This window comes from Martes martes (assembly GCF_963455335.1).
Source record: "Martes martes genome assembly, chromosome: 6".
Classification (NCBI taxonomy): domain Eukaryota; kingdom Metazoa; phylum Chordata; class Mammalia; order Carnivora; family Mustelidae; genus Martes; species Martes martes.
In genome coordinates this window covers 115,921,511-115,944,309 of record NC_137893.1, presented here as the reverse complement: position 1 = coordinate 115,944,309, position 22,799 = coordinate 115,921,511, and the positions used below count along the sequence as shown (strand labels likewise).

At 50.7% G+C, this 22,799-nt stretch overlaps 1 protein-coding gene across 1 annotated transcript in view; it reads left to right on the top strand.

Moving 5' to 3' along the window:
• The window catches only part of PPARD (peroxisome proliferator activated receptor delta), an 82,091-nt gene extending 74,376 nt beyond the window's left edge, over positions 1 to 7,715 (top strand). Inside the window, exons 4-8 of the mRNA XM_080806580.1 lie at positions 1,737 to 1,891; positions 2,656 to 2,794; positions 4,052 to 4,254; positions 4,433 to 4,883; positions 5,620 to 7,715. Of these exons, the coding sequence (XP_080662706.1) occupies positions 1,737 to 1,891; positions 2,656 to 2,794; positions 4,052 to 4,254; positions 4,433 to 4,883; positions 5,620 to 5,867 (1,196 nt within the window). The 3' untranslated portion in view covers positions 5,868 to 7,715. The remainder of the gene's footprint in view (positions 1 to 1,736; positions 1,892 to 2,655; positions 2,795 to 4,051; positions 4,255 to 4,432; positions 4,884 to 5,619) is intronic.
• Positions 7,716 to 22,799: the final 15,084 nt, after the last annotated feature.

The following is a 22,799-nucleotide window of genomic DNA, read 5'->3' as shown; positions in this document are numbered from 1 at the left end:
ACACGGACTGTCGTGTGGTGGCAAAGGCTATGCAGAAAACCAGAGGGGCTTTGCCCTCCCGGGCATGGTGCCCAGGAGACAGAGGGAGCCCACTCTCCCCCATCTGTGGTTACACCACTCAGAATGACCAAAGGTTGGGAGTGAAGACCCTAGGAGGGACAGGCCATTTCACCTCAGGCCCCTGCCCTTACCAGCCTGGGAAGGGAGCAGGCTCCCTGGTGCTCTCTGGATGACAGACAGGGGACAGTACCAGCCTGGGAAATGTTCAGTCTGGGCTCAGCTCCACAGCGTGAGTCTCCCTGAGGTGCCGGCCCGCTCTGAGCCAGTGATTCTCTGGTCTGGGGATTTGGCCCCCGCCCCTGAGGAGGTTGCTCAGTCATCAGGAAAGAGAGCAGAGAACAGCAGATTCTAGCCAGAGTGGCAGAGGCAGGACAGGCAGCGTGTGGGGTCATGTGGCTGGCCCTGGGCCGGGAGACCGAGGCTCGGGCCGGGCTCATTGCTGAGTGTCCAAGGGAGAGATTCCAAAGAGAATCCCAGAGATTCTTACCGTGTCATCTGAGAGCACCTACCCCTGAAGTTATTGCCATGGTCTAGTGCTTTCCTTGCTTCCACTCATAACACCTGGTTCAAACGTCCCATACACTTAATAGAAAAAAAACCTGGGGAAATTCAGTTTGCTGCCCAGTTGACGTGACTGATACCGCCTTCTTTCTGCTTGAGCAAGAAGTTTCGTAAGAGTGGCTTTGAGCTTCTTGGGACACCTGGGTGGCTTAATCATCTGCCTTTGGCTCAGGTCATGATCCCGGGGTCCTGGGAGTGAGCCCCACATCCGGGTACCTGCTCAGCAGGAAGCCTGCTTCTCCCTCTCCTACTCCCCCTGCTTGTGTTTCCCTCTCTCATTGTGTCTCTCTCTGTCAAATAAATAACTTAAGAATCTTTAAAAGAAAATAGAAAAGATTGGAACTTCTTGAGAAATTCTTTACAGCATCTCTGGAGCCCACTCAAGAGTTGAATTTCCTGGGAGAGGTGGATAGAGGGTTGGTCTCCCTCACACACATTCCGTACAACCCCACATGGGCCCAGACAGTGGAGCCTCTCATGCTAAGAGAGCTACTTCTCAAGTTCAGTCTAAAGAGATCTTGTCTGGTGCCTGGGTGGCTCAGTGGGTTAAGCCTCTGCCTTCAGCTCAGGTCATGATCTCAGGGTCCTGGGATCGAGTCCCGCATCGGGTTCTCTGTTTGGCAGGGAGCCTGCTTCCTCCTCTCTCTCTCTGCCTGCCTCTCTACTTGTGATTTCTCTCTGTCAAATAAATAAATAAAATCTTTTAAAAAATAAATTAAAGAGATCTTGCCTGCTTCCTCTTGCTCCCTTCCCCCCAAAACACAGTCATCCTCCCCAATGCACACGCATGCACACGCACCCCTCTTTCCTGCCCTGAAGTCAGTACAGCCCAGGAAGGCTCTGACTTCCCCCCGGTAATGATAGCTGCCATTTCCCAAACACCTGCTATATGGCAGGTCCGGGGAAGAGCCTCATGTTCTCTATGAAGAAACCAACCCTCAGAAAGGTTGACTGCTTGCGGCACTTAGCTCTTAAGTGTCTGAGCTGAGTGAGGGCCGCTTGGGAAATGTGGGCTCTCCCCCACAACCCCCACTGTGCCCCTGTGGGCTCTGGTCATCTCCACTGGCCCCCTTCCCAGCCAAAGGTGAAGGCACCCCTGTGTCGTGTGTCTGCAGACCTTTCCCGGAGCTCCTCACCACCCTCCCTGCTGGACCAGCTACAGATGGGCTGTGACGGGGCCTCGTGTGGCAGCCTCAACATGGAGTGCCGTGTGTGCGGGGACAAGGCATCGGGCTTCCACTATGGTGTTCACGCGTGTGAGGGGTGCAAGGTAGGGCCCGCGGCGAGTGGCGGTTGGCAGCTGGGTCTGTGTTTACATGGAGAGCTGACCGGCCGGAGAAGCCAGGCCCTCACAGTACCTGCTGTGGAATTCCCACCCGGGAGGCAGCCAGGCCCTTGGGCTCCTTCCAGGCCTCAGCTCTGGGTATGGCTGGTCCCTTGTCGGCCTGCCCTGTTGGGCACCACCCCAGCCCCTTGCGTGGGCTGCCTGGCTGCTGGCGCCCTCTGGAGACATAGCTCTAGAACAGAACGAGGGGCTTGGGCTCAGCCATCACGCTGACGGCAAGTGCTTCCTGCACTTCAAGGCCCAAGAGGGCCCCTTGGAGGGAAAAGAAAATTTACATTTCTTTCTCCAGGGGTGCTTTGGGGTTCATCCTCCTAACTGCACACCCATCAAAATGGTACATATTATTTTACTAAACCACTGCCTAGAAAATACCTGGAACCAGATACATTTACGAATAAACCAGGTTAGCCATGATACAATTTTATGTTACCAAACGCACAAAGAAGCACTTAAAATGAAGAATTAGACAGACAGATAGATAGATAGATAGAGATATAGATAGATATATCTCAAAGGCTTTAGCGTTTTCTATCTTCCTCCCTCCCCTCCAAAAGAAACTCCCCCCCACCCCGTAACTTCCAAATTTCAGGAATTCTGACATTTACACACAGCACTGGGGCCCCTGACATCCCAGAATCCAGGGTGCAGAGCAGGATTCTCAGCTTTCTGTGACCGCCCCCCCACACCAGGGCTTCTTCCGTCGGACGATCCGCATGAAGCTGGAGTACGAGAAGTGCGAAAGAATCTGCAAGATCCAGAAGAAGAACCGCAACAAGTGCCAGTACTGCCGCTTCCAGAAATGCGTGGCCCTGGGCATGTCACACAATGGTGAGAGCTGGCCCGGGCACAGCACAGCCAGAAACCAGGCCCGGCGGTGGAGGGGAAGGGGTTGCTGAGGTGGGGTGAGGAGGCCCTCAGAGCCATGCCCAATGTGCAGGAATCCCAAGACCAAAGTGCCTTCCCCAGACGGCTCCACATCCGCTTTGGGGCCCGGGCCCAGAGTGGTCACCCGCTTTCAATCCCCAAGGCTCACTGGGAATTGACCCCAGCTCCAGTCGCATTGGAAACACCATTCCCAGCACCCCAAGCCTGTCTCAGATGACCTGACAGCGCAAAAAGCCGCTGCCAAAGCCTGGGATCCCCTGGCCCCTTGCTGCTTAGTGAAGGCAGGCAGGAGCCATGAGTGACCACAGGTGTCCGCTGCCGACAGCCAGGCAGGAGTTTTCTGGAGGCTGGCCACTCCTGGGAGACAGAGACTGCCCTGCACTTTGGGCCTCCTATGGTATTGTCTTCAGACCCCATACAGTAGGATTGCATAGAGCCCATCTGCCCCCCACTTTGCCTGTCTTGAGTCAGACCCCCCTCGGGGGATTGGGGAGAGCTTTTTGTTTAAATGCCTCCACCCACAGCTACCCTTTCTTGCCTTTTAGATGGTGGCAGGACCTGAGCCCTCCAACTGAAGCCTTTCCTCCATGGTGGGGTCTGGCAGGTCTGGGGCTTGGTCCCTCCCTCCAGTCTGTATCTTCCCAGGCTCTGTTCCTTAGGTGGGCTGAGCAGATTTCCTAGGAGATCTCAAGGCCAATTCAGTTCTTCTCACTTCTTCTCTTAGAGAAGCCAGATTTGTATCCTGTTCATTACTAATAACTAATTTTTTAGTGCTTACTGTGTGAATATTCTTATTTAATTGTTTTGACAATCCAGTGAGATTTCAGTATTAGCCCATTTTTCTTATGAATAAAGGTGAAATAGCCTTCCTCTTCCTGCCTCCTGGAACTCAGAGACTGTCTTCCCACCTGTCACACCACACTGCCTTCCAGCCACAGTGGCTCAGCCAACTCCCTGAATTAGGGCTCTTATGTGCCAGGCACTATAAACAAGACAGAATCCCTTCCCCTTGGAGCTTATATTCGGGAGGGGTTCCCCAATATTCCCGTGTGCTGGTTGTAGAGCTTCTGAGGGTCCTGGGCTCAAAAAGTGGGTCTCCATTTTTGGCCTCCGTACCTGTTGTGAGACAAGGAGGTTGGAGGTGTTGGCTCCCGCCTGGGCTCCTCGATGACTTCTCTTCACCCCCAATCCCACACACAGCCATCCGCTTTGGCCGGATGCCAGAGGCCGAGAAGAGGAAGCTGGTGGCGGGGCTGACGGCAAGCGAGGGGAATCAGCACAACCCACAGGTGGCTGACCTGAAGGCCTTCTCCAAGCACATCTACAATGCCTACCTGAAGAACTTCAACATGACCAAAAAGAAAGCCCGTGGCATCCTCACTGGCAAGGCCAGCCACACGGCGGTGAGTGTCACTGCTCGGTCTGGCTGCCCGGGCACTAGGCCCTGCCTGCCGCCTGCCTGACTTCTGGGAGAACCGGGCTACTTCCTTCCCCTCACTTCGGGGAAGAGGCCAGGGGTATGGGGAGCACATGGGCGGGGGTCCCCCCAAGGCCTGGCCTCTAACGGGGCCTGGTTTTCAGCCCTTTGTGATCCACGACATCGAGACATTGTGGCAAGCAGAGAAGGGCCTGGTGTGGAAGCAGCTGGTGAACGGCCTGCCCCCCTACAAGGAGATCAGCGTGCACGTCTTCTACCGCTGCCAGTACACCACGGTCGAGACTGTGCGGGAGCTCACCGAGTTCGCCAAGAGCATCCCCAGCTTCAGCAACCTCTTCCTCAACGATCAGGTGACCCTTCTCAAGTATGGTGTGCACGAGGCCATCTTCGCCATGCTGGCCTCCATCGTCAACAAGGATGGCTTACTGGTGGCCAACGGCACTGGTTTCGTCACCCGGGAGTTCCTGCGGAGCCTCCGGAAGCCCTTCAGTGACATCATTGAGCCCAAGTTTGAGTTTGCAGTCAAGTTCAATGCCCTGGAACTTGACGACAGTGACTTGGCTCTCTTCATTGCGGCCATCATTCTCTGTGGAGGTAAGTGAGGCTGGGGCTGGCGGGCCTGCCCCACACATCCAGCCCTTCTGGGGGTTGGGCCTGAAACCAAACAGTGTGGGGCAGTGCCCGTGTGATGATGGCAGCACGACACATGAGGTGCCAATGGCGTGGAGGACCAGCTCCCTCTTCTCGATGGAGAGGAGGCAGACAAGACTGAAGAAATATGCCAACATGTTCATGGGGATGATTCTTCGTATTTTGCCTCCACTTTTTGGATCCCAGTGCAATAAATAGAATCATCATCACACTCACAGTGCCGTAGAGCTCACTTCGTGCCAGGCACTGTTCTGGTTCCTTTTCCTAGATGATAACTCACTTGGTTCTCATGGCAGCCTGTGCAGAAGGCATTTCTGTCACCCCATTTTACAGATGATGGAACTAAAGTCAGAGAGGCTGCAGGGAGTGGCCAGTGCAGTCTCCTCGCTAGTCTGTGGTGGGGATGGGGGTTGAACCCAGGCAGTGAGTCTCTTTACCATGAGGTCATACTCCCCTTTCTCAGAAGAGAAAACCAAAAAAGCGAAGGAGATGGGCCGGGCTCTGGGGTGGAGGAACTAGAACTCTCTGTGGAGTAGTCACTGACAGGACAGGGCTCGGGTCTGTCACGGCAGCGGGTCTGCTGTCCTCTGGGCCAAGTCACCCACCCAGGTCAGAGGTAGGGGAGCTCCTCCGCCCCCTCCGCGACTCCCTCCCATACCTCTGCCCTGTGTCCCCACAGACCGGCCAGGCCTCATAAACGTGCCCCAGGTGGAGGCCATACAAGACACCATCTTACGTGCCCTCGAGTTCCACCTGCAGGCCAACCACCCCTACGCCCAGTACCTCTTCCCCAAGCTGCTGCAGAAGATGGCCGACCTGCGGCAGCTGGTCACCGAGCACGCACAGATGATGCAGCGCATCAAGAAGACCGAGACGGAAACCTCGCTGCACCCCCTGCTCCAGGAGATCTATAAGGACATGTACTGAGGGGGCGGGCTGCCGGCGCTGGGACATAAGTCACCCACGGGACTTTTCCGGACCGTGGCCCCCCTGCTCCTGCGCTCAGACACACGGCCTCCTGCTCGCCGCATTCCCTGCCTCCCCTTCTTCACCTGCCTCTCTCTCAGATCCTCTTTCTTCCCTGATTTCCTTGCTCTTCCTCACTCTCTCTTCCTGCCTCTCTGTAGGTTTCCCTCTTCCTTCCTCCCCTGCCTTCCTTTCTCTCTCTCCCCATCCCCGTGTCTGTCCCCCATTCTCTTTCTGGGAGACAGTTTGTGTTACTTCACCAGCAGCGTGGAACAGGTCCTCTGCTTTTGTCCACCCCGTCCCCTGTTCCCCAGGAGCAGGGGGGAATGGGCCTGCCCTCTGCACCAACAGTCCCCTGCAGGGGTGGGCGCCTCCCTTCTCCTGTCTGCACAGCAAAGGACTCGGGCCAGCCAAAGAAACACTAAGCTCTCTAGGCCCGGCTTCCTGGGGAAGCCATGCGGGGCCTGGGCTGACTGCAGCAATGGACCCCGAGTCACCGGGGCCCTGCCGTGAGGGCCAGGGTGCCTCCCCCAGACTGTCACTGCCCTCCTCTACCCAGCCAACCCCTCTCCAGCAACACACCCCAGCAACACTGATAGCAACGCCCTCTCTTCTTTTCACCAGTTTGCCAGGCCAGTGTCACTGATGGTCCCCTGCGCTGGCCGCCAGGGGACACCCCCAGCCTGGAAGGAGACAAGCTTCCCTCCAGGTGGGGTCCCCCACTGAAGAGGAGCAAGCCTCAAGGGAGGCGGAGGTTGGCCAAAAAGGCAGCAGGCGGTGGACTTAATTCTGAGCCCAGACCTGGGGGTCATCGGCACCCCCTCTCCTACCACTCTGCAGCAGCCACCAACCACGACTCCTGTTTCTCAGGAGTTCCTGGGCCTCAGCCTCAACCTGGAGCCCCGATGAAGCTCACGCACCTCCCCCCCACCCCCGACCACGCACGCACACACAACACTCCAGCACACACAAGCACTGAATCACTTTACCTGGTTGCACCCCTCCCTTCCCTTCCCCAAGGCAGATAGGCCAGAGGGCCCTGCGCAGGGGTGTCCTGCTGAACCAGCCCAGAACCTGCTCAGCGGGGAGGTGCCCTGGGTAACTGATCCCACTCAGTGTGTTTGTCCCAACAGTCGTGCTGCCCTCACCTTTCCCTGCACTCAGCCCAGCCAATCGCTGGGAACTCCGCCTACACAGCCTCTGGTGACCTTAGGACCTTGCCAGGCCCAGTCCCACTTCTCTGGCCCTTGGGTCTGCCCTTCCCCTCCTCCCAGGTGAAGTACTTGGCCTCAGGGGAGGGACTGAAGCCCAGCTAGGATGCTGTGTCTGAGCAGGAAGTCAGAGAGCCCCCACCCCGCCCCCAACCTGCTTCTCCAGGAAGGAAACTGTCCTGGAAGGGTCAGGGACTGGTGGAGGGTCTCTGAGAAAGGTTAGGGAAGACCTGAGGTTAGAGTCCTGTCTGTCCCTGCCTTCCAGGCCCCGGGATCATTCTCTACTGACAAGATTCTTCTCTCTCCCACCCCCACGCTCAGCTGACCAAGGATTGGGGTTGGGGTTGCTCCTTTTGAGCCAGCGCTGTGAAGGGAGGGATACTGTGCCTGCCCCCGCCTGCCACCCGCCACCACGCACCCCCTCTCCCACCCAGGCCTGGTGCTGAGGATACAGCTCTTCTCAGTGTCTGAACACAATCTCCAAAATCGAAATGTATATTTTTGCTAGGAGCCCCAGCTTCCTTTGTTTTTAATATAAATAGTGTACACAGACTGACAGAACTTTAAATAAATGGGAATTAAATATTTAAGAGTTGATGTAGGCCAACACTGTTTTGTACAGGTTTTTTTCCTGGGGGCTGATTGGACTCCGCCCCCTCTTCCTTATCCAGTGAGGAAGGGGGAAACTGGGCTGGGCAAATGAGACTTTGGGGCACAGGCCAGGAGGGCTGATCTGTCTTTCCCCATCACCTGTTCCTCACATGTCAGCAAGGGCGGAGGACCGAGGTCCCTGCCTTGCACAGAGCATCTGGGGGACAATGGGGAGAACAGTATACACGCCCTTGGTGCCATGGTACCAACCTGGTCGGCGGGAGGAGGGCCGGGGAGGGTCTCCAAAGGGCCCTAGAGGAGGCACCACCCCCACAAGAGACCACGACTTTCCTCAGCCAGCACCCCAGTTTCCTCGTTTACTTCCTGGGGTACCACCTTCACCGAGGCTCCAGGAGAGCCGGCACTCTGCAGCCCATGGGCTCGATGGCAGAGGCAAGTTCAGGGTAGACTCTGGTGCTTGTCCAGCCAGGAAAACAGGCACCCCAAAACATTTCAAAGTGGGGAATTTTCTATAGGAAAGTGTGACTGAACTATTGAAAGGAGTGAAAGATCCAAAGAGGAGAAATTGAGGCCATCCATTAGGAGCTGGGCAGATGCTGTCAGCCCCAGGGCTGTGTGGGAAGTGGGATCATCTAGTGGCCAACATCATTAGAATCCCCAAGGACACTGCAGGAATGGGGAGCCCAAAGCCACCCGCCGGGGTGACTGCAGAACCAGAGTCCACACGGGACCTTGAAGGCTGCCAGGCTGCTGGCGATCACCAATGCTGCTCAGTCCCCGGGACCTCATCCCCTGAGCAGGAAGCCTGGGGGGCCAACTCAGCCACTCCTGCCAGAAGTGCCATCAGAGTACAGGCTGGAGAGGCAGTGTCTCCCTTCCTCCTGTCTTCCAGTTGGCTGGACCTCCCACTGAAAAAAAACAACCGTAAAGAAACCTGGGAAGTGTAGTGTGCAGACTTCCAGCCCCAAAGGTACAGAGGAGCATAGGGAGGAGTGGGAAAGGCACCCAGAGCCAGCGATAAGCCAGCACAAGTACAGACACCAGCTCGAGGTGAGCGGCCCCAGTAGGCTCAAGCTTAAGGCTATGGTCAAGTCTGACACTTGCCTCCCTGTTTTCTCTGTTGCTGGCCACAGCGATCTGAACCCTGTAAAGTCCCATAGGGTTCATCTCAGCCGGGAGAGTGACAGTCCCAGGGGAACAGGAGGACCTGAGGAGGAGGAAGAGGAATGCTTGGAACAGGGGTGGCTCTGAAATGGATAGTCTTGCTTATGATGGAATCTTCTGGTTTGCTTGATTTATTTTGCTCATGTCAAGTGGAAGACTGCCTCAGTTGTTAACTCCCAATCCTCTAACCAGCGCTAAAGAGGTAAGAATACAGGATACCAGATAACCAGATGGCGCTCAGTTCAGGGAGAAGGTACGTCTCGGTATGAGTTTTCTGTTGGTACCTGGCTTCCGGGGCTGCAAAGAGAAGTATTGTTAGTATCACTAAGTGATATTCTTTATTAAGCACCTATTTCGTGCCAGCTGTTCTACATACTCACCTCTTAATTCTCACCACTACCCTACAGACAAATATTATCACCTGCCCTTTACAGGTGAGGACGCACAATGAGATTAGCAGGTGTGCCTGGGGCCACTCAGCTGGGAAGAGGCATACTGATCCGGGGCCTTAGGACCCCTGATTTTTCCCCAGGAGTAAAACTTGGGGAGCAAGTCCATCTCTTTTTAATGATGCTCAGGACAAATGAATCAAATATTTAGACTAAAAGAGAAGAAAGTGACCTTAAGAAAATTAGGAGCTACTACCTCTGTAATAGCTTTTTAAAACTTCAGCACTAAGAGGCACCCAGGTGTCTCAATTGGCTAAGTGTCTGCCTTCGGCTCAGGTCATGAGCTCAGGAGCCTGGGATCCAGCCCCGCTTTGGGCTCTCTGCTCAGCGGGAAGCCTGTTTCTCTCTCTCCCCCCGTGGTTGTGCTCTCTCTTACTATCTTTCTCAAATAAATAAATAAAATCTTTTTAAAAAGAAGAAGAAGCAGGTTAGACACCGCCAAAGAAGTCATTTTTGCACCTCATGAAAGACCTATTGAAATTACCCAGAAAATAGTATGGGAAAGCCCCAAGATGGAAAACATCAGCAGGAAGAATAGCAGTACAAATTCTTAGACACTGAGAAGGGAGTAGAAGTTGGTATGATCTTGAAAAGCAGCTTGGCAAAACCTAGTACGCTTAAAGTGCCTGTGGCTGCTGGGGGGGGTGGGGTGCGGTCAGGGAGGTTCCATCCCTCAGAACCTAGCCATTAGTTGCCATGGCATCAGGCCTCCCAGCCCACTTCCTCTCGGGAAAGTGCTCTTGCTGAAGGCAGCTGCCTTGCCCCAGATAAGTCCACCTCCCAGGGGCAGCCTATAGCCAACATGGGGGTATGAGGCCAAGCCACCTAGCCCCAGTACGGGACAGCTGGAAGGATCACCCCAGCGCCAGAGGCAAGGCTTCGCTGCAATTGCCTTGTAGTTAAACTTCTCTCTCTATACCAGCCTGCCTCCTTCCAATTCCCTACAGCTGTTGTTCCAAAGAGCACCCAGCGAGCACCCGGCCCTGAGTGTCCTGCAGGTAAACCTCCAAATGTACTTCCTGGAGAAGCCGACCTGACCCCATAGTCTGGGGTGAAAACCACCAAATTACACAGCAGACTCCCATAGATTTTCACTGCAGCAATAACAAAAACTTGGAAACAAAAGAGCGTTCATCAATAGGAAAATGGATACACTTGAGCTCAGTCATAAACAGTCAATAAATACGCTATTTACACAGTGTTAAAAAAAAGAACTAGAAGAAACACGTGGGAAAAGATTTTTATATAATCTTGAACTGGATAGACCTTTCAAAAGTCTATTGTATACACACACAAGTTTCTAAGTTTCATGCAGTATACACAAAACTTAGAGTCCATAAAATAAAAAATGAAAAACCTTACTATATATACATCTTAGAAATTAATTCCTAGAACTAAAACCCTAAGACATTTTAAATCAATCATGTAAAAAAAGTGTGACATAATCAGACAAAGAGCTAATTTCCTTAATATATAAAGAACACCTTCAGATCAATAAGTAAAAGGTCCACGACTGATAGAAAAATGGGTAAAGATAGAAAAAGAGAAAGAAATGCCTCTTAAACATAAAAAAGATTCCTGGGGCACCTGGCTGGCTCAGTTAGTAGAGCATATGACTCTTCACTTTAGATCTCTGGGTCTTGATCACAAGCCCTACATTGGGTATAGCGTCTACCTAAAAAACAAATATGAAAAGATGCTCAGTTTTACCCATAGTAGGAGAAACACAAATTAAAACTACAATGACATACTGTTTTTTAAATCACCAAGTTAAGAAACACTAACAAGTGTGATAACATTGTTTTGGCAAGGGTGTGCAAAACCAGGCACTCTCATACTGTTGGTGGGAATATAAATGGGCACAGCCTCCACAGAGGGAAGATTGGCAGCTCCTATAAAATTTTTTAAAAATAATTTCAATCCATTTACAACGACATGGATGGAACTAGAGAGTATAATGCTAAGCAAAATTAAGTCCACCAGAGAAAGACAAATACCATATGAGCTCATTCATATGCAGAGATTAAGAAACAAAACCAACAAGCAAAGGGGAAAAAATCAGCAAACCAAGAAAGGTCTCTTAGAGAACAAACTGATGATTTGCTTGGGAGGCAGTGGGAGGATGGGGGAAACAGGTGAATGGGGATTAAGGAGGGCACTTGTGATGAGCACAGGGTGTTGTATGGAATTGTTGAGTCACTATATTGTACTCCTGAAACTAACATAACACTGTGTGTTAACTAACTGGAATTAAAATAAAAACTGGATATAAAAAAAATAATTTCGACCCAAAGTGGACTCTGTAGCTCGGTGTTCGGAGCAGTGGTCTTATAATAATTTTGATCCAGCAAAAGTAAAGGAAATAACAAAGATGTCCAAGACTATTGGTCCCAATCTATGATCTCAATTTACTGACAAACATAAGTTGTTTAAATTCAATTTTTAAATCACTCCTTTAATTTTTAAGTGAAATTCCTCTTATTTGGTGTTTTAAAACTTCTCTTCCATAGGGGGCAGTGCAGTCAAGTGCAGAGAGCACTGGCTTTGGAGGAGTAAGATGGGACTGGGGCAGGGGGTGGCTTAGAGATAGAACCACGGAAGGGCACGTGGCTGGTTCAGTCAGAAAAGTGTGTGACTCAATCTCAGGGTCCTGAGGTTCAAGGCCAAACACTGGGCACAGAGATTACCTTAAAAAAATAATAAAATAAATGGGACAGGAAAGACTCCTAAACCTCACTGTCCCCCTTCCTAGCTCCCCACCCTCCTTGGGCCCATCCCGTGGTTCTCCCCATGACAAGCCATGAATCCACCAGGCGTTTATCCTGCCCGAGAAAGAGGCTCTGCTTGCCGGATGGCCTGTCATCTAATCTGAGGCTTCCTCATTGGATAAAGTCTTGCCAAGCCCCTTCCTGGCTGCCTCTCGTGGTAACCCTTGCCGAGGCACAGACTCTAGTCCAATTTCTTGTGCCCAGGAGAGCAAACTTGCTTCAGTGGCATAGAGCAGGCCACGGTGACTTTCTGGAGAAAGAACATCCTGGTCCTGGAGGGAGGTCCCCGGAGCCTTTATCCAGGACCTGGCCACTCTGGATGGCCCTCCATGGACCCCATGCCTGGCTTCCGCCACCTCCTGAACGCTCCAAAGTCTCCCACCCTACCCTGATTTCCCTACCAAGCTCAGCTCCACATGTGGGTTTGTTGTTTTTTTTTTTAAGATTTTATTTATTTATTTGACAGATCACAAGTAGGCAGAGAGGCAGGCAGAGAGAGCAGGGGAAGCAGGCTCCCCGCTGAGCAGAGAGCCCGATGCGGGGCTCGATCCCAGGACCCTGAGACCATGACCTGAGCCGAAGGCAGAGGCTTAACCCACTGAGCCACCCAGGTGCCCCCACATGTGGGGTTTATGTAGCCCTGGAGTTGAGCGAGGCCATGCTCTGGCCTCCTCCGTTGTAAACCCCTCTCAGACACCACAAAGCACTTCCTCAGCCCTGAGACTCCCAGCCTCCTGGGCCTTTGGTCCTGGGTCCCAGGTCCTTGCATCCCCTCCTCACCCTGTCCCTCCAAACCTTTGAAGTTTTAACCATTCCCCAGTTTCCTCCAGTAATCACCTAGGAGTCCCTGAAGGTCCTCATGCCCGATCCCTTCCACTTCCTGGAGCCTGGGCTGGGCTGCTAAACCCTCCCAGCCCTTCTGCTTCTGCCCTCTATCCCTGCAGGCCTGGAGCCGTGCGAGGGGGCAGGTCTGGCTATGGAGCCCCTCCTCCTTCTGGCCCTGCCCGTGGAGGGAGGGATAAAGGTGCACCTGAGGAGCCTGCTTGATTCTCACTAGTGGCTGCCGCTGGAATGGACTTCACGGAGGAAGATGGCAGCCGCCACGGTAGAGAGAGGCCCAGCTCCCAGGGGCCATGCAGGTAGGGCTCGGGGTCCCAGTGGAACCCAGGGAAGGTGGGAGAAAAGGCTTTGAGGTTTGGCCTAGATTTGAAAGCCCAGTGTCTAAGAATGTGGGGTGCATCAGGGGGAGGAGGGGCTTCCTTGCCCCCACCCCGATGCTGGAAGGGTCTAGAGATCATTTCCCATACCCTCATAGTCCAGAGGAGGAGACTGGGACCAGAGAGGAGAAAAGGTATACCAAGGCTGCCCAGCTCAGTCAGGGCTAGCTCATGGTCTGACCATTCCCCAGTTGCCTTCTTTCTCTTCCACTCAGCAAAGATTTCTCTGCTCAGAAACCCCAGAGGGTGGGATCTGGTGTCCTGGTGACCTCTGTAGCCCTGGCACTTTGCAGGGAGCCAGATGTTCGTAAACGTTTGAATGGAAACAGGTCATGTTGAACATTACACCATGAGAGAGTCATTCCTTTGGGTATGCTCACTGCTCCAGCACCCCAAGCACCAAGCCCCTTTTGCTGTCTCCCCAGGCCTGGATTACCTGTGCCTTTTGGCTCTGTCCCTCCCCTTTGGCCTCAGAGCTTGGCTTGAGAAATTCCCCAAATCAGGCAGCCCTTGCCCTAGACAAGTCAATCTTGGTTACCTAGAGAAAAATTGGGCTGAATGAGGACACCTGGGTCCTAGCTCTTGTTCTGAGTCTGTCTTCTCTGAGCCTCAGATTTGGAAAACAAAAAATGACTCCTGACTTTTAAGGCTTGTTTTGAGGATTAAATAAACTGGTCTGATATTTCCACAAGCAAAATGTGTTTCACTGGTATGCTTAATGTGTGTGGATGGAGGGCCCAAACAAATAACAGTAAAAACAGGTTTAAGCAATGCTGGGTTAGATGGAACAGGTTCCTTTGCAGGACTTACCAGAGCCTTTTTTTTTTTTTAATATTTTTAAGATTGATTTATTTATTTTAGAGAGTGTGTGTGAGAGCATTGGGGGAGGGACAGAGGGAGAGAATCCTCAAGCAGTCTTCCTATTGAGTACAGAGCCCACGAGATCATGACCTGAGCTCAGACTGTGAAGGAGATAGTTGGTGGCCCCCCTCTTGGCGGTTCTGGAGATTGGCCTCAGTGCTGGTCCTTGGGGAAAGGCAAAGCCATCCCACCACATCTCCCCTTCCAGTGGATTTCCATCCTTGGACTGAAGAGGAGACCTACAAGTGCTTCCTCTGAGGGTTACTGGCTCCTCTTCTAGGGTTACCTCCCCCCCAACCTTCCCTGGTGACTCTCTTTAACACCTCACCTCTCACCCCTCCCTCCACCTCCCCCAACCTTGCCGAACTTTGTCACCCACTGGTCTGGTCCCTACTCCAGCCCAGCCTCTTCTGGTTTACTCCCCAGATTGTAACTGGGAACAGAAACCTACAGACTAGGCCTCTTTCAAAACCTCCTAAAAGAAATCTGGAAAACCACATGTCCCGTCCAGGTACCAAGTTACCTAGTGGTTTGCACCATCATCACATAAATTGTTGCAAAGAGGATCATGTCTTAAAGTATTACAAATACTCTCACTTTATAATAAAACAATTACTTTTGGGGAAAGAAATCCAAAAGAGCTTTTTAAAAGATGTGTTTAAAGAGAAGTTACATCACTAAATCACATGCTTTTTGCCATTTCTGAATCCTTCCTCTCCAAGGCTGGCCCTTGAGGTGAGATTTTGAGGGATGTGTTCAAAGCCCCGAGCCCACAAGAACTTGCCCTCAGTCCTGCAGCAGCTTCTCACTTTTTCCAAGCCTGGCGGTGAGAATGATAAGCAGGCATCACGGAGCACTGGACTAGGGCACGCTGTAGTCCTGGGTAGAAATCTCATTCCAAGGTATTCGGGGCCACTGGCTGTGGGTCCTGCCAATGAACTTGGTGTGTGGGCCGCTGACCGGAAATGGCAGGTGAGCAGGGTGGCTGTGAGTAAGTACATTTTTCTTTCATATATCCAGGGGCATCTAACTACCAGAGAGATTTTACATATAATGTCCTCCATCTAAAAATATATATAATATATGTATTTTATATATGTGTATACACACACACAGGCTGTACGGGTTTTTAAAAAATATTGATTTGAGAGAGAGATTGCACGAGAGCAGGGTGAGGGACAGAGGGAGAAGCAGACTCCCTGCTGAGCAGTGAGCCTGACTTGGAACTTGATCCCAGGATCCCGGGGGATCATGGCCTGAGTCGAAGGCAGATGCTTAACTGACTGAGCCACCCAGGTGCCCCAAATACAGGCTCTTACAATTTTACATAATTTCTTTTTTTCCTTGAATGCCTTCTCTACTTCACTGCCCCACAGGATTTTATCTTAACATGTTTCTATTCTCAGATTCCGTCTTTTACTGATGACAATAGTCTATGCTCCTGTAACAAAAATACTTGTGAAACTTACTTTTTTTTGGATTTTGTTATTAGTAGTATTCAATTGATCAAAACAACTTGGATATATTATATACTTTGTCAGTTAACTATTAAATAACAAAGAATTTTCTTTAGAAAACTTTCTCCTGAGATAGGACAGTTGCTTTTTCTCTCCCCACCCCCCTGCCCCTTCCCCACCTCCAAAAGCTCATGTGTCCGTGGATAAATGTTACTTTTTGCTAGAATAAGCCAGCGCTCAACATCAATTTCTACTTTCGATTTTTATTTTTTATTTTTTTAAAGATTCTATTTATTTATTTGAGAGAGACAGAGACAGAGATAGTGAGCACAGGCTTGGAGAACCTGGCTCCCCGCTGAGCAGGGAGCCCAACTTGGGACTCGATCCCAGGACACTGGGATCATGACCTGAGCAGAAGGCAGTCACTTAACTGACTGAGCCACCCAGGCATCCCCTACTTTCAATTTTTAAAAAAAGATTTATTGGAGGGACGCCTGGGTGGCTCAGTCAGTTAAGCCACTGCCTTGGGCTCAGGTCATGATCCCAGCGTCCTGGGATTGAGTCCCACATCGGGTTCCTTGCTCAGCAGGGAGCCTGCTTTTCTCTCTGCCTGCCACTCTGCCTGCTTATGCTTTCTCTCTGACAAATAATTAAATAAAATCTTAAAAAAAAAGATTTTTGGGGGCACCTGGGTGGCTCAGTTGGTTAAGTGTCTGCCTTCGGCTCAGGTCATGATCCCAGCGTCCTAGGATCAAGTCCTGCATCAGGCTCCCTGCTCAGTGGGGAGCCTGCTTCTCCCTCTCCCACTCCCCCTGCTTGGGTTCCCTCTCTCCCTATGTCTCTGTCAAATAAATAAAATCTTTTAAAAAAATAATTTTAAAGTTAAAAAAATTAAAAAGATTTATTTATTTTAGAGAAAGCACACATGTACCCAAGAGTATTCTTTGAATTTCCTCTGAATTAAATGCCAAAATTTACATAGCAGTCTATCAAAAAAATTACCATCTAACGATCTTACATTGCACTCCTGGCCCTCATAATAGCTTCCATAAAAATAGCAACAATACTGGGGTGCCTGGGTGGCTCAGTCGTTAAGTGTCTGCCTTCAGCTCAGGTCATGATCCTGGGGTCTTGGGATCAAGCCCTGCATCTGGCTCCCTGCTCCAGCAGAAAGCCTGCTTCTCCCTCTCCCACTCCCCCTGCTTGTGTTCCCTCTCTCACTGTGTCTCTCTCTGTCAAATAATAAATAAAATCTTAAAAAAAAAAAAAGGAAATGCAATGGTTTCCCACATTTCCAAGGCAATTAAAAAAAAAGCAACAATACTACTATTATCATTATATTATGTAACAACAGAACATTCTATCTGGAATAATGATTATTACCTCTTGCGCCTCCTCCAAGGCCTTCCCCAGCCACCCTGTCAAAAGTCAGTCCCCACCTTGCCTGCTGTTTGTCCCGGCTGAGTCTTCGTCACGGCTGGAGTTGGCCTGGATCGGTTTTGCCCTTCTTACGGGGCCTGGACTGGGGGAGGCAAATCAGATAACTTGTGTGGGACTGAATCCTCTCTTTGTTTATGAGTTTAATATTTTGGTCATGGTAGAATTTCTTGAGCATGTATTTTGATGTTTAAGATAGGATTTCTTGTGTTAGGTTTTGGGGGGCATCCTCTGAAATTTTGTGTCTGAGGGAAATGCCTCACACCCCACCCACTAGTCATGGCCCTATTTCTTGGTTCTCTGTTTGGTTGTTTCAATGGGAGCTCCAAAGGCAGGTTCTTCATCCGGGGGTTCCATGCTGTTGTTGTAAATGAAGGACCATGTGACCCACAATCTGGCACCTTCCCCAACAAGCCCAGAGCAGGGGGGAGCTGTCATCCATCATCCCCTCCCTCTGCCTGCTTCTTTCCCCAGGGCTCAGCATTGGCCATTCTTGGGGCAATGGTGCTGGCTGCTCTAAGGTGGACCGTCAACTTGGGCTAGTGTCTGTGTTCTCTTGAGACCTCCCATCCCTGATGCCCTGGGCACCTCATGTGTGGTCTCATTTGCCCTCAAAGCAAGGAATCACATGACAAGAGTGGACAACTGTCCCGATTCCCAGGCCTGGGCCTGAACATATAGTAGATTCTCAATAAACACCTGCCCAACCCAGCCTCCTCCTTCCCTTTTCTGCCTCCCAACTTCTCCCTCAGAAGCCCTTGTAGTAGTAATGATGAGGATGAAAACAGCTAATGTTTATTGAGGGCTTACTATATATACTGTCCTTTTTTAAAATTTTTTAGAAGATTTTATCTATTTATTTGAGTGAAAGAGATCATGAGAGCAGGGTGAGGGGCAGAGGGAGAAACAGACTTCTGGCTGAACAGAGAGCCCGATGCAGGGCTCGATCTCAGAACCCCAATATCATGACCTGAGTCAAAGGCAGATGCTTAACCAACTGAGCCACCCAGATGCCTCCATATATTTGTCTTTAAATATATTGTGTCATTTAAATTTGACCTCACCCCATGAAATAGGTACTAATATCCCCATTTTACAGATAAAGAAACTGAGGAATGGAAAGGTTGTCCAAGCTCACACAACCAAAGAGTAGTGGTATCAGGCAGAACCGGCTAAGGAATCTGTGAGACCCAGTTCAAAATGAACATCAGGGGCCTCGTTCAAAAATGTAATCATTTCAGGAGCGCCTGGATGGCTCAGTCAGTTAAGCATCTGCTTTCGGCTCAGGTCATGATCCCTGGGTCCTGGGATCAAGCCCTGCATCAGGCTCCCTGCTGAGTGGGGACCCTGCTTCTCCTTCTCCCTCTTACCCTGCCCCTACCATGTTCTCTTTTAAATAAACAAAACATGTTTTTTTAATGTAATCCTTTCAAGAGGATAAGAGCAGATCATTAAAGCAAGTGCAGGGCCCCTGTGTGACAACACAGATCTGTGCCCATGAGGCTGGCCCTGGTACTGGAATTTGAACCCAGAGCTCTGACTCCAGAGACCACAAGACTCTGTGCTTGGAGGAAGGAAGAGTAATCACTGTGATTTACTGAGCACCCACTACGTGCGTTATGCAAAAATCTTTAAAGAACCCTTGCAACAACCCTGAGGCAACAATAAGGCATTGCTAACCTAATTCTAAGGATGAGGAAACCAAGCTTTAGGGAAGTTGAGTTGCTCACCCCGGGCACCCCAGAAGGTCAGGATGTGAACACAGGACCAACTCCAGAGCCTGTGCTCTCCGATCCTACAGCCTCTCTGTCTAAGGATCACAAAGGCAGGAGATAAAAACGGGCAATCTCGTGGGACCTCTGCCTGAGGGGCCCGTCGCTGGGGAACGAGCTACTACTTTGCATAAGGCAGGAAGGAGTCCCAGGTCTGCAGATACTTCTGGCAAGGTTTCTGCTTCCATGGAGATCAATGCATGTAAGCACTCCTATCCTCGAGTGGGGAATAGGACTGGGGACACAGGAGGAACCACCATGCATCTTCCCAAAGCCTCTTCTCCCCTCTCGGCTCCAAATTCTAGGCTGAGCTAACTCCGAGCCCTGGGTGGTGGTGGGGGTCTATCTGTGTCTCCTCACTCTTCTCTTTCCCAATGCAGCTATCAGTACCCGCAGCCCCCTGGCCACCTGGAATGGGGCTGGCGCCATTCAGAGCCACGTGTCACCCTGCCAAGACCCCGGCTGGGGCTGACCCGCAGGGGCTCCGAGCCTACCTACCTGCCCTCTGTAGCTATGGGCTGGGACTGGCCCAGGGCCTGCTGGGGCAGGGAGTTTGCCCTGGCAGGGTTGCCAGCAAGGCCGATGAGGTTGGAGACGGTTCCTGGAAATCCCTCTCACCATCCTGTAAGTCATCAAGGGCCCTTCTGGGGGTGGGGGGTGGGATGGGGGCCCAAGTGGGACCCAAGACCAAGGTTCCTGTGTTATCTCTGAGCGAGGTTTATATTTCTTTTATCCCTTTCTCACTTCACGATTCTCAGCTAGAGGGAAACTTTCCCCCAGCTCTGTCTTTATCTATGTTCTAGAAGCAGAGTATCATGGGGCCTGTGGAGTCAAGCTACCTTAGTTTCTTAGGCCGGCTCTGCCACTTAGCAGCTGTGTGATCTTGGATAAGTCACTTAACCTCTCTGGACGCCCATGTCCTCATCTACAAAAGGACGCTGATAACAGTACCTGTCTCACAGGGTTTTATGAGGTGCAGTGAGTTCATAAATGTGATGTAATTAGCTCACAGTACTGGATGCAGAGTAAGCAGTAAATGTGAGTGGTTATTTTTTAAATTACTGCTCTAATTTAGTGCTGTCTAGCTGATATAGAAGACACACATATAATTTTTTACCAGCTTTGTTGAGATAAAATTCAGATTCACCAATTTAAAGTATACAATCCAATGTATATTCAGAGTTGTACAAACGTTACCACTATCTAACTTTAGAAGATTTTCATCACCCCAGAAAGAAACCCATTAGCAGTACCTTCCCCTCTCCCCTGCCCCCAGCCACTGGAAAACATGAAACTACTTTCTGTCTCTATTGGATCGGCTTGTTCCAGACATTTCATATAAATGGAGTCACACACCATATGGCCCTTTATGGCTGACTTCTTTTCCTTGGCATAACATTTTCTAGATTCATCCATGTTGTAACATAGATCAGTATTTCATTCTTTTTTTTTTTTTAAGATTTTATTTATTTATTTGACAGAGAGACAGCATAAGCGGGGGGAGCAGCAGGCAGAGGGAGAAGCAGACTCCCTGCTGAGCAGGGAGCCTGATGCGGGGCTTGATTCCAGGACCCTGAGATCATGACCTGAGCCAAAGGCAGCTGCCCAACCAATTGAGCCACCTAGGCACCCCCAGTACTTCATTCCTTTTTATGGCCGAATAATCTCCTGCTGTATGAAAATACTGTCTTTTGTGGTTTTTTTTCATCAGTTGATGGACATTTGTTTTGCTTTTTGGCTATCACAAATAATGTTGATATAAGCGTGCATGTATAAGTTTTTGTGTGGACATACATGTTTTCGTTTCTCTTTGGTATATACCTAGAAGCAGAATTGCTGGATCGTATAGTAGCTCCATGTTGAGTATTTTGAGGAACTGCCAAACTGTATTCCGAAGCGGTCACAATTCATATATGCAATTTAAATATTTCTAGTAGCCATGTTAAAAAAGTAAAAAGCCAGGGCACCTGGGTGGCTCAGTTGGTTAAGTGTCTGAATCCGAATCTCAGCTCAGGTCTTGATCTCAGGGTCTTGAGTTCAAGCCCTGTGTTGGGCTCCATGCTGGGTGTGGGTGTGGAGCCTACTTAAAAAAAAAAAAAAGTAAAAAGCAATAGGTGAAGTTTAATTTTCATACTGTATTTTATTTAGCCCGATTTATCAAAAAGTATATATCCAATATTATCCCAGCCTGTAATCAATATAAAAAGTTATTAATGGAATATTTTAGTCTTTTTTGGCACTCAGCTTCAAAATCTCCTGTGTATTTTACACTTTCGGCCTCTCCGTTCAGACGAGCTGCCGTTCGGGTGCTCACTAGCCACATGCGGCCAGTGACTGCTGTTATTGGACAGCATGGTCCTCAATGGTTGTATTAGAGACTTACAATTCTGCCTGGATTCTGAGCTACTTGGGGGCCGGACGTTGCGTGCCTGTAGAGACTGGTGTGCACCAGATGCTGGGTAGATGTTGCCTGAATGAGTAGATGAATGAATGGATCCAGTTTCCCCCAACAGCTGCTGATGATGAACACAGCTACTCCCAGGAACATCAGCCCCCATCAGATCCAGTCCGGGAGATCATGGGCCCACTTCAGAGCTTGGACCAGAAGGTACAGCAGGTAGTGGGGGAGGGCCAGTGGCAGAGGATGCCTGGCTGGACCTCTAGGCCACCCAGCCCTGCTGGAGGAGGGTTCCATGGTCCCCGGGGCTGTATTTGGGGCGGCAGTGTGTCTGGGCGGGAGGAGGGGGACTGAATATGGATGTGCTCTGCCCCTGCGTGTGGCTGCAGAGGGAGCAGGACAGTCGGGATATTGTATGTGGCATCTGCATGGACAAAGTGTGGGACAAGCCAGAGGCTGAGTGGATGTTTGGCATCCTGCCCAACTGTAGCCACGCCCACTGCCTGGGCTGCCTGCGCACGTGGAGGAAGAGCCAGCAGAACTTCCCACTGGACGTCATCAAGTCAGTTTCAGGAGGACCCGGGAGGCAGGGAGGGAGGGAACCCCTCAGAGAGGTCTGGGTTTGTGACTACTTTCCACCCCCTACCACCACTATAGGGCCTGTCCCCAGTGCCGGGTCCATTCCAGCTACATCATCCCCCACAAATTCTGGGTGAGCAAGGGGGCTGAGAAGGAGCAGCTGATCAGGAACTTCAAGGCTCGGACCAGGTGAGCCTGTCAGGAGGACCAGAACCACTTAGGGGAGAGCGGAAGGCAGCCCCTGCTCCACTCCTGCTCAACCTTGGTTCCCAGCCTGGGACCCCCCAAATCCTAGACATTCAGAGTGATGGAGATGACAGACGAGGATGTGAGCTCTTTCCGCTATTTCAGAAATTGGCTGAGATGGCAGCAGCAGATCAAGCCCAAGTATCTCTTCTAGCCTGGCTCAAGGTCAATGCTGGCCAACTCTGGTTTTCTCAGCAAAACGAGAAGCCCTGCTTGGCTCTTCTGATTTTTGTTGTTGTTGTTTGTTTTTTAAGCAAGACGGTAGATTGATATGAATACATGTTGTTGTATAGATGATTTTTGAAAACATGGGGTCTCAGAGAAGACAAAAAGGTCAGCCCTTGGAGCAAGGGAAAAGGTGGGTAAGTTTTCATCCATTGGGGAGGGCGGGCATACATCCATATCTGGAATTAGGTACAATTAAAGCTTCTTTTTTTTTTTTTTTTTTTAAAGATTTTATTTATTTATTTATTTGACAGAGATCACAAGTAGGCAGAGAAGCAGGCAGAGAAAGTGAGGGAAGCGGGCTCCCCGCTGAGCAGAGGGCCCGACGTGGGGCTCGATCCCAGGACCCTGGGACTTTGACCTGAGCCGAAGGCAGAGGCTTTAACCCACTGAGCCACCCAGGCACCCCACAATTAAAGCTTCTTAATGCCATCTTCCCAAAGGGTTACTTATGCATGACATATGCAAAGTATATTTGGATAAAGGGTGGGATTAAA